General features: G+C 32.2%; 1 protein-coding gene across 3 annotated transcripts in view; it reads left to right on the top strand.

Moving 5' to 3' along the window:
• Nucleotides 1-12277, top strand: part of Scaf11 (SR-related CTD associated factor 11) — a 79040-nt gene that overhangs the window by 27273 nt on the left and 39490 nt on the right. For all 3 annotated transcript variants that reach the window (XM_013358479.3, XM_013358478.3, XM_005324855.4), the window contains exons 2-3: nucleotides 7724-7805; nucleotides 9258-9415. In XM_013358479.3, the coding sequence (XP_013213933.2) occupies nucleotides 7745-7805; nucleotides 9258-9415 (219 nt within the window). In that variant the 5' untranslated portion in view covers nucleotides 7724-7744. The remainder of the gene's footprint in view (nucleotides 1-7723; nucleotides 7806-9257; nucleotides 9416-12277) is intronic.

Below are 12277 nucleotides of genomic sequence, written 5' to 3' on the forward strand. Positions count from 1 at the left end.
CAAAACTGGAATTCTTGACCTCACTTTTTACATATTTTAGAATGAAATGGCACCTTGAATCTCTTTATGGTCATAGTTAAAAGCAGATTGTGAATTATATTTTATCATTTTTTCCAAAATATATATATGGTCCTATCATATGTAACAGTGCAAACTCTTGAGAAGAAGGTGCTACATTAAATATAGAAGAATGTAGGACAATTAATTTCTCTTTTAGTTTTCATGAACTCTATAACAATTATAATACTTTTGGAAACTTTCTATTTTCAAATCAACATATATACTCTGCCTGAAGTTTTGTGAAGATCTTTTATTCATTAATTTTAATCATTAAAAATATTAAATAATCATTTAAATAATCATAAATAAATAATTATTTAAAAATAATTAAATTCATTTAAAAATAATTAGTAATTAAGACATTGGTCATCATATAACATAGCATGAAGGAACATGCTTCATATTTTGGACTATTTTGGCACTTATTTGCTATTGCAGATACTGGGCAAGAATTTTAGAAATGTTCTGAGACTTAGCTTCAATTTATGGATTGATAAATGAAATTCATTTTGTTGTAAGACCTATAAGCATGGACAACGTTAGGTTCTTAATTTTCAGTTTGTTTGGTAAGAAACAATATCAAAGATTATTCATTGATCAATAAAAGATTATTCATTGATAAATAAATTCTTGGTCAAAAAAGATCTTTTCTGAGTATAGCCCAGATCAGAGGAATTGAATATGAAAGGTTTGTAGAAATTGCTGTTGTCTATTAACTGCCAATAGTCAACCAAATTACTGATAATCTTTTCAGAAATTGAACTAGGAAGTATTTCCAGGAACTGATGTGCAGAGGAACTGAAAGCAGAGCATGTAAATGAGTCCATTACACACACACACACAAAAATTATTCAATGTTTGTTTTATCTATCACAGTTTTCCTATTTTTTGGTGGTTATAAAGTTGCTATGAAATAGAGCTGTTGATAGAAATGAAAATACAAAAGAAGTAAGTATGGCTGTGCTGCAACAAAACTTTATTTACAAAAACAGCTAGATTTTCATTTTTCAGGTCTGTTAGTAGCCTTCCCTGGACATCAATAAGAGTCTTTCTTATGGTTCTCCCAGGAAAATCATTTTCTTCAAGGGAGGACCTAATATTTTAGTAACTAAGTGAGAAGTGCTCAGTGGTTTTATGGAGGGCTTGAAGTGGATGATTCTACATTAACAGTAATGGTCAACATTTGAATGCTTATTATTGCAAGACAATAGTGCCCAGGTTATTATTGAAGTATATAAGTCAGAGTGCCTCACTGAATATCTGAATTTTATTGAATGCAGTGTTGAATTGGGAGACTTGTTTGACTTTGATAGAGGGCTGGAGATAAAGGATAGAGAGGAATAGATTATCTAAAGAGGTTCTTATGAGTTATCTGAGAACCTTATGTTAAGATTTAAATGTGAGGTGTCCCCCCAAAAGCTCACATGTGAGACATTCCAGATGGGAAATAATTGGGTTATGAGAGACTTAACCCAATCAATTAATTAATCACCTGATGAGATTGAGTGGTAACTAAGGTGGGGTGTGCCTGGAGGAGGTAAGGCATTGGGGGCATGTGGGGTGTGCCTGGAGGAGGTAAGGCATTGGGGGCATGGTTTGGGGGTACATATTTGTATCTGGCAAGTGGTAATCTCTCTCTGCTTCCTAATCATGTGAGCTGCTTCTCTTTACCATGCTCTTCCACCATTTTGTTTTGCCTCACCATGAGCTTCCAAGGAATGGAGCCTGCTGTCTATGGATTGAGGCCTCTTAAACTGTGAGCTCCCAAATAAACTTTTCATCCTCTATAATTGTTCTGGTCAGATCCTTTAGTCACAGCAGCAAAAAAGCTGACAAACACCTTAGTCATACAAATCAACAAAGTATTTAGCATCTGCATGAAATGTGCCTTGTTCTTGTCTTAATTATGCCCAACACAGAGGCACCTCTCACTTTTCCCCAGAATCTCTTTCATTCAGCGCTGGCTCCCATTTTTCATATCAGTGCCCTTTAGTGATAGATTCTGCAATGGCAGGATTAGATTTGTGACTGGGTAGTAATTTTCTTTATGGTCCTTTGTATGTCCCAATTCTTTTTTTCTTTTTATCCTGAGAATCTGATTCTATCCTTTTAATAAAATATTAGTAGAAGTTGATCAGTTTAGTTGTTCAGAAATGTTTTAACTTTTTGCCTTGTAGGGAAAATGAAGAGAATGGGCAGGTAGCAATTTTATTGCCCTTCCCATTTCTCTTTCTAGTACTAGTATCAATAGCCATTTATTACACTGGAGCTGTGGTTTGAAGCTAGGCCTATTGGACTCTAAAGTTTGTAGTAATCACCAGTATGTAGATACCATTAGATGCCATGGACTTACTTGAAGGACAGTAGTAGGAAGCAGGCAGGGAAGATTTTGAAGTAAACTAGAAAGGACTTTGGAAGGAAAAAAAGGTAAAGAGAAAGAAGAAAATTTAAAATTTCAATTTTAAACTGAACCAGGTTAAGCTAAAAAGCTTAGTTTATATTACTAAGGTACCTCTGATTCCTTCTCTGATTTCTTGAAACTTTAGATGCCCAATTAACTGTGAAAATAAAACATACTTAAGAATCCCAGATATAACTTGAAACATTTTCTTAAATAACTGAACTGCTTAGTATAGTAGCCAGTAGGACATTGGAAATTTAAATTCATTAAAATGTCAGTAAATTTAAAAATTTGTTTTCTGACACTACTCACATTTAATATTGCTTCATAGAGTAATTTCTTTTGGGGCAGCACTATTCTAGAGAACTGAAAATTTTCAACATGCACTGTTATTTGAATGTGTAGCAATATCTGGCCTAGGATTCTTACTTCCATGTATTCCATGGTTCTTGTGGAAAAAAATGAGTGTTGAACTCCTAAAAATTGATTTGTACCTGTAGTTTCTTTTTTCTTTTTATCTCCCAAATTTCAAACTTCAGTGGCTTCTTATAAAATTTAAAAATCAGACTGTTCCCCCCAGATTTTGCATTAGTATATTTCAAATATTATTTCCAGTACATAATAGAGATATTATTTTTTCATTATAATGCGTATAACGAAATGGAAAAGAGCAACTTGTAGACAGAAGTATGTTAGAACATTATATCAGGTATAACAGACTAAAAAGGTATTTTAACTTGGAAAGGTAAAGTCTGGGAAAGCCATTAAAGATTAAAATTCATTAAGTTAAAATCATCAGAAAAGCAAACAGTTTATTAAAAATCTTAAATGATCATCTATTATCTGAAATTTATTTGAAGTAAATTTAGAACCATCAAAAGAAAATTTAGTTATATTTATAATTAATTTATAATTTACTTACAGAGCTTAGCAGAAGTAATAATAAGTAGTGTAGGAAGGATTTGACTTGTTAATAGAACCATAGATAGTAAATAGCCCCAAATTGGGATATGTCTAACTTTTTTTAGATAACCACAAAGAACAATAATCCTACCCACTTACAGCTTATCTCTTAAGTCTTCTATTACTGGCTAGGACTGCAGCTTTGTGTGGTATTCCTGCATTTCTATTACTGGAAATTCAGAGAAAAGCTGATATTCAAAAGCCTGGATTCTTGGATCAGAAATTGGAGTCCAGGCAGATACAGCAGATAAACATGAACAAGTTAAAAGTTCATAAGTTGTGCTGTGCGTGGTGACACACACCTGTAATCACAGTGACTCGGGAAGCTGAGGCAGGAGGATTGTGAGTTCAAAGCCAGCCACTAAGCAACTCAGTGAGACCCTATCTCTAAGTAAAATATAAAATAGGGCTGGGGATGTGTCTCAGTTGTCAAGCGCCCCCAAGTTCAAACACTGGTAACACCCCTCCACCCCAATCCCCCTGCAAAATGTTGAACTGAAACTTAAGAAAAAAAGATTAAAAAATTTAGACAAAAATCTAGTGAGCAGAGTGTGGTAGTGTATAACTATAATCCCACCTACTTGGAATGCCAAGGCAAGAGGATCACAAATATAAGACCAGTCTTGGCAACTTAAAATTGGTTGAGATATGGCCATGTTGCTACGTGTTCCTAGGTTATATTGATGCTGTTTTTACAAAAAAAAAAAAAAAAAAAGTCTAATGAAATGCTAAGACCCTTATTAGTTTAAAGTGTTAATATGGCATAATCATTTTTCAGATATAAAAGATTATTAATACAGGAAGAAGCACACAACTTCTAAAAGTTTGAAGTGCTTCTGCAGTTTTTAAAGCATATTTTTAATAGAAGGGAAAGCTTGTGTGCTTTACTACATGAGACTTAGAGAAGACAGTTCATTCATTATAAAATGTAAATTATAATTTATAAATATGAATGCTATTCTTAGAGGAGAAAATTTGAAAATAGCATAGGTGAGACAAATTATGTATACAGAGATAATCTACTACATCTTCTGAAAATTTGTTAGATTTTTAAAATATTGTGTCAATTTTCAGATTGATGTTTTTATCACATTGATTTAAATAGTTTTTATTAACATTATTTAGAATAATGGGAGAGATATGGTAGTATGATATGAGCAGAAATTAAAAATTATATGCAATTATTGACCATATAGGAGCACAGTATGACTCTAAAATCAACTAAGTTGGGAAGTTGTTTAGAGCATTGCTTTTCAGGCTTTAAAGTATATTGATTTTGGACAGAGCTTAAAATGCAGATTTGGATTCACTACGTATTTGATGGTTCTTGAGATATCCTGAATTTGTAACAGGTTCTTAGGTTATATTGATGCTTTCTTTCTGCATAAATAACAATGAGAGTAAATGGTTATGTGATTTTTTTTTTTAAGTAATCCTCTCTATGTAAGCAACTTCATCATTCTATTTGCTTGAATAAAAATCCTTTGAAATTATCTTGGACTCTTGCTCTCTAACGAATGCCTTTCATCCAGTCAATCATCAGATTCTCATGGCCAAATTTTCAAAACACAACTGAAATCTGAGCACTTTCTGTTGTCTTTGTTACCACTCTGGTACAAAGCTATGACATCTTTTTTGTAGATTATTAGAGTAATCTTGCTGGCTTCTACTTTCCCCCTTGGTATTACTTCTGCTCAAAACTGCCTAAGGGGCCCATCTCTCAGAGAAGAAGCCATTGTATTTACTTTAGCTTAGAAAGTGCTGCATGATCTTGTCTTCTGTTACCTCTCTGTTCTCAACTACTGCTATTCCTGTTTGGCTCTATTCTAACCATACTCTTCTGTTTCTTGTTCCTTGTACTTTCTGTGAGTACTTTCACATTTGTTCTTCTCTACCTATAATGCTTAGCACTATACATACAACTTTTTCTCTTTTGCTTCATTTACACAGCCAGTTCAAACGTCATTTTATAGAGAGGCTTTCACTAAACATTCTGTAAAATAGCAGTCTCCCTAGTTTCTCACTTTTTTTTTTTTAGCTCCACTGTTGTTAATTTTTTTCTATAGCATTTTCAGCTTCTGTTATAATAGATATTTTAGTTATTTTGTCTCCTTTACTAGAGTAGACAGGCAAAAATTTCTGTTTTTGTTCAGTGCTGAACTTAGTGAATTGACTATCGTATTCAATAAATCTTCGAGTTAAAACAAAACCCATAAGAGGACATTGACTTGCTTGAATATCTTCATTGATAGGTTATATTATTGCCTCTCAGAATAGTCCATTCCATTTTACGATAACTGCTCACATTCTTCTTAAGGTTTCTGTTTTTCCAGGCTTACCACTTTACTTATCTGTAAATGATAGGGTCTCTAAGGCTGTAGACATTTTTGTCATCTCTCTTGGACATTTATCTTCGTGTTGTTTGTCTCTAAAGAATAGCACCAGAACTAAAACAGATACTGCAAATGTAGGCAAAGAATGAGAAGTTGTCCTCTTGTTTTGATGTTCTACTTTTATTAAGGAAGATTGATTGAATTAAGTCTTTTTTTTTTTTTAAGCTGACTTTTGGTTCATTTTGAGCTTTAAATCACTGCAATCTTTATGTTATTTTCACATTTGCTGGGCATGGTGGCACACATAAATCCTAGCGGCTCAGGATGCTGAGGCAGGAGGATCGTAAGTTTGAAGCCAGCCTCAGCGATTTAGTGAGGCCCTAACAAACTTACTGAGACTCTGTCTTAAAATAAAAAGAGCTGGGATGTAGCTTAGTGGTAAAGTACCTCTGGGTTCATTCACCAGTTACCATACCCCCAAATATTTATTCTTAACATCTGCTACTAAGTTTCTTGTTTTGCAGTTGGTTTTGTAAACAGAACAGTGACTTTATTTAACCAAACAGGAAATTTTCCTAGGCAAGTCATACTTTTAACGTAGAAATTAGCATGTGTATATAATTTTAGAAAATAGGAAAATTGCGTCAGATACATAGGAGAATCATAATTGATAAATTGGAGAATTTGTTGTGTTTAGATACCTACAATGTCTGTATTCAGATTGGTTTTTGCAGTCATGTGTTTTACATAATTTCAAGAAGGTTATTGAGAATTGATTTTTAAAACTATTTTTTCCTCATAAATTTCTTCCCTTTGACAACCAAATTAATTTCCTTTCCCATGTTTCTCTTTCTCTCTTTCCTTATAAAATTACCATTTTTCTAGTTGTCTAGACCAGAAAAATAATTTGACTCCTTCCCCATGATTGCTTTTTTTTTTTTGGTACTGGGGATTGAACTTGGGGGCACTCTGAACCACATCTCTAGCCATGTTTTGTGTTTTTATTTAGAGACAGAGTCTTACTGAGTTGCTTAGCATGTTGCTATTTGCTGAGGCTGGTTTCCACTCAAAATTCTCCCGAGCTGTTGGGATTACAGGCATGCACCCCCACACCTGGCCCCATAATTGCTTACTGAATCTCAGAAATTATTCATCTGCTCTTTAATTTTCTGGTTTTCTAATTCACATTCAATTACTTGAGCTATGCAAATTATTCTGCTTCTAATCTCTCCCCTCTGTAATCCATTCTATACTTTCTCACATAGCAATCTTTAAAACAATAAACTTATATCTGTGTCTGTCCATCTGTCTGTCTGCCCTTCTGTCTGTCTCTGATATTTTTGTAATAGTGGGCATCAAACTTGGAGTCTTGCATATGCTAGGAAAGTGCTCTACTACTGAACTACATCCATAGCCACTTCTCATCAGAGATCTGTCTATAATCTAGTTTGTTTTACAGTGCATTGCCTATTTTTTTTATTGCCCCTCATTGTGAAATTGCAGGTGCAATTCTTGGCTTATATGCCCATCCTGTTCCAGTATACACAAATATACATACTTTCATTTACTGACTATTCTTGTCAGATTGTCTTAGCTAATTTCTATTTTATTTCCTTATACTGTGTTGCTTCATAAATGCTTTAAGTTCCTCAACATGTGACTTATTGCTTCCCTGAAAACTCCATTTCAGGTTCATCTCTTTTTCCTATGTTTGGATTGTATTTTTGTCATAGAATTTATCATTTAGCTTTTATTTAATAGTTAGATAAGGCTTTTCTTTTCAATAAAACTGTTTGCTTTTTTTTCTTACAAGTACTATAAAAGAATACTGGATTATCCACAGACTGGCTTGGTTTGTACTGTGTTCTTTTATGTGTAATTTCTTATAATTCATAATTAATTTTTAAATAAATTATTATTGAGAGAAGTAAAGCATAAAAATTCTTTATTGTAATTCATCCTATAGGAAATTCTTTTCCAAGGAGAAATGAAGAAGAAAACTGTATATACCCTAAATGTGGGAGAACAGGAGTATGAAGATATGGAAGGTAATGTTTTGTTTTTATAAAGCTTGTCTGTTGAAAGCAAAACTTTGTGTTTCTAAATATTTATTTGTATGCATGTCAAAATACACAAGGAGTTTTTTGTTTTTACTTGTTTTTGTTGTTAAACTCTAAAGTAAACTAAAGAGGTGTACATTTTTTTCAGCCTCTTTAATTATTCTCTTTTAATTCTGTTCTAGATTTTAATTCGTATGTTAGACCTTGCTTCTAGCTCATTTCTTAGCCTCTCTGTCATTGTTATAGTTCCTTTTCTGTCTTCTAGAACCTAGATAGTTTCTTCTTCCAGTTCAGAAGTACTCTTTTCTTCTTGGTCTGATCTGCTGTTTAGTTATTCTTCCCGGTATTTAACAATTCTGATTTTTGAAACCAGTGATTTTGGTTTTTGCTAATTTTGTTTTTGCTGATTCTTACTCATGGTGGCTAATTTCCCTAGATTTGTTAATGTTTGATTAGAATTTGATATTTGATAAATTTAATGTGTGGAATCCTGAATGCCTAATTTAGGGATTCTTTCCTCTACAGGAATTATATGTGACTTGCTTCTTCCTAGATCCATGCTGGAACACCTTGGCCCCCTCTTGACTTAGTCTTAGAGTCTCTGAGTATTATTGTTAGTTCTCCTACCTGGGAAGGCTTGGTCTCCAGATCTGAACATTAGTATGGATATTCATGCCCAGGATAATTGCAGCTTTTCATTTGCTTGCTGTACACTTTTCATATTTCAGCTATCCATTCCTTTATTTATACTAAATTTTAGAGTTGTTTTTTTATTCTGAGTCAGCAGTGCATGCAAAGTTGTTTATCATAGGCAAAGGCTGAAAACAATTTTATGTCCATCAATAAAAAATCAAAAAGCAGAATAATCTGTATAGTTGTTGCAGTGTGTGAATGGAAGGAAATGTATTAAGGCTTTCTTTTCTATGCATTAGAAAAATCTTTGGAAAGACACAGAAGAAACTTAACAGTTGTTATTTGGTTGGATAGAACTAGATGGGTGGAGATAAGTTTGAGTGGAAGATTTACCACTATAGCCATTTTTACTTTTAAAAGTTTGAATCCTAAAAATTATTCATTTTAAAAAATAAATTATTATTTTAAAATTCATTAAAACTAATTGAAGTTCTTTTTACTCCCCCATTAAAAATAAAGTGGCAGGAGGTGTAGCTCAGTGTTAGAGCATGTGCTTAGCATGTTAAGATGCTGGGTTCAGTTATCAGCAATCCCCTATATGTATACAGAATGCACACAAGACATGTGCATGCCAAAGTAATTAATGTTGGGCTATTGGACTTAAGGACTATGTTTGTTACTTATCTAAGATCTAATTGTTTTGTAATAGGAGGGCCCTTAGAGTATCTAGTCTACCATATTGCTATAGAAAGAAATTTTTTTTGTTTTAGAGGACTTGAAAACACATTTGGTTGTTTTATTCTACAGGTGAAGAAAACAGAAATGGTACTGCTACCACTGGTCTGTTTTACAGTGAAGCAGATAGATGTCCAATATGTCTTAATTGCCTATTAGAGAAGGAAATTGGTTTTCCAGAAAGTTGTAATCATGTCTTCTGTGTGACCTGTATTCTTAAATGGGCAGAGGTAAGTCTGAGAATAAGAATTAACATGGTTGATACATTACTGAATTTTAATTCCTTAGCATGATTTAATTTAACCTAAAGAGTTGATACTATATTTCATGAATTATTTCACAGTAATGAATTTCCCTAGTATTTTGGACAAATTTCCCAGTATTATTAAAGGTCTCTCATTATATTTCCTTATAATTTTTTTATTCAGCTTTTTATTCATTTACAATTAAAGAATTTTAAGTGCATTTCTTTTTAAAAAATTTTTAAATTCAATTATTTATTCTAATTTCTTAAACATGATGGTAGAATGCAATTTATTTCATATTATACATAAAGAGCACTTAAATCCATTTCTTTAAAAAAAAGAAAACCTTACAGAAGAGCAGATGAAACTCTTGTATGATAACATCTGTTTACTGCTAATAACACTTCTGTCTGCTTTTTGTTTGATATTTTTCAGAGAATTTTCACATAGGTTATTTGATTTCTTTATATCCATCTTGTGGATTAACCAGAGCAGATGTAATAGTGTTTTTTCATTTTACAACTGAGGAATTTTAGATTTTATATTCTATTACTTGACTAAGATTTCAAAACTTAAGAAGCAGTATAAATTTAGAATTAAATTTTCTAATTTCTGTTTTTAACTTAGTAGCAAGTAATTTCAGAGTTTGAGTTAGGTATACTGAGATTCTTCATGGAGTGTAACTGATTAAGGAACAGGACTTTTGATGTATTATGTTCACTCCCTTAGGGCCAAGTACTTTGAAGGAAATATTCATTATGAACCCCATTGTTATTAGTTGTTAAATAAAAATTCATTGTTCTTCATATTAATCATGTTGTACTTTCTGAGTTAGTATTTTGTCAGTGTGTAAAAATAAGTAAAAAAACATATAGATGTGTTTCAAAAATAATTTGAACATTAACTGCATTCAGTTGTTCAGTGTCCCTAAATACCATGGAAATAATTGTATTTACATAATTGGGATTTTACTTATCTTGTCCTTAATAGTGTGGAAAGGAGAAATGACTTTATTTATACTGCCTTTCTGACTGAGTTCTGGAAAAAGGGAAGAAAAGGTTTGTTATGTTAATTTAATTCATAATAGCATACATAGAAGCTTTTAATTTAGGTTAAAACTTAAACCAGTCTTTGATGAGAAATGACTAAGGATAGTTGAAAATATATTTTGGGGAAAAGTATTTTGAGTTTTATGGAGTTAATATGATTGATAAATCTTGATGATTTTGCAGGAGTATTGACTAATGAAATAAGAATGCGTATTTTTCTCTGCCACTAAACTAAAGTTGTGTTGTATTTATTGCATCTTGGTTACTTTTTGATGAATTTTTTTAGAAAGGATTTTGCCACTGAGTGCAATGGCACACTCATGATATCCCAGAGATTCTGGAAGGCTGAGGTAGACAAATCATAGGTTTGAGGCCAGCCTCTACAACTGTGAGACCCTGTCTCAAAATAAGAAAGGACTGGGAGTGTAGCTCAGTAGTAGAGCACCCCTGGGTTAAATTCACATTACCACCATTTCCCCACTTTCCCCTCACCAAAAAAAAAAAAAAAAAAAAAAAAAAAAAGAAAGTAAAAGAAAAAAAAAGATTTTGCTTCAGGTAGAGAAGCACCATTACTGGATGGATGGAAGATTTCAGTTCAGTGCTTTTCATGATTATATTCAGTGACCGAATAATTGTGAACTTCAAAAATAATCTGAATATGTATTTTTCACTTAAGAAAGTAGAATGTATAGACATGATCCTCTGTCTTTCCTTACCACACCAAGTTCATCTTTCAATACAACCGTAAGCTTTAATGGTTGTATGTTGAGAAGTGATGATTGCTAGATTCTGTGGACTATGCATGTTTTCCACCTTATTAGACAAGTTAGCAGTAAACTTAATTGTGTGTTAATTGTTGAATATTTAAGTTGAAAATACTTGATATCATAAGTGTTGTAGTCAACATCTTTCTTGAATGCAGTGATTTCCTCTTGAGTTATTCTTTTGATCATGAACATTTTATTAAAGTGAAATTGCTTCTTAAAACAAGTACTTAACTACTTTGCTACTATCTTAAATTTTGCTGGGGGGTTAGAGTTGTGGAATTTGTTAAACAAAGTAATTAATTTTGAAAGGGGAGAATAATTCTGAATTATTGTGTTGTCCTTAGTGGGAATAGCAGCCATCAGTTGAATAAATGGTTAAGTTATGTAGTAGCAAGTGGATAGTCTACTAATAAATTGTTCATTGTAAATTATGAATGAATGCTGTTTTACCAAGTCACTTAGGCTTTAAACTAATTTTCAATTGAATCTTCTGTGATAAAAATTAGATGTGTTTTAAAATATATCAGTACTTTGACAAATAGAATCAGATTTTAAGCTCACTAGGTTTTTTTTTTTTGCATCATAAGTTCTTTTCTCTCATTTTCCTCAGCTGCCTTCTATTTAAAAGAGAGGTATGCAGTTTACTTTAGATGCCAGGATTGGGAATAAGTGTATATATTTAGAGTCTACCAATAGGCATGCATTATGCTAATAGTGCTCTTATACATTCTTTCATTTAATTAACTTTTAATTTGCTATGTTAGTATTTATACAAAAAAAATATTTATACAATGTACAAAGTAAGAATTTTGAACTCAAGTAGTAATTTGTTTTCAAATACTTGAAGGAATAGCCTAAAGCTAAAACAACTTAAAAAAATTAATCTATTGTTTAACATTTTACTTAAAAAAACTCTAGAAGAGTAGCTATCAAAGTGACATTTACAGTGATTGGAAATCTACATGATAAGAAAGTAGCACAGAATGTATTCAGGATCATTTTTCTAGATTTTATGTCTTTCAGAAATTCAA

The sequence above is a fragment of the Ictidomys tridecemlineatus genome, chromosome 6 (genome assembly GCF_052094955.1).
Source record: "Ictidomys tridecemlineatus isolate mIctTri1 chromosome 6, mIctTri1.hap1, whole genome shotgun sequence".
NCBI lineage: Eukaryota > Metazoa > Chordata > Mammalia > Rodentia > Sciuridae > Ictidomys > Ictidomys tridecemlineatus.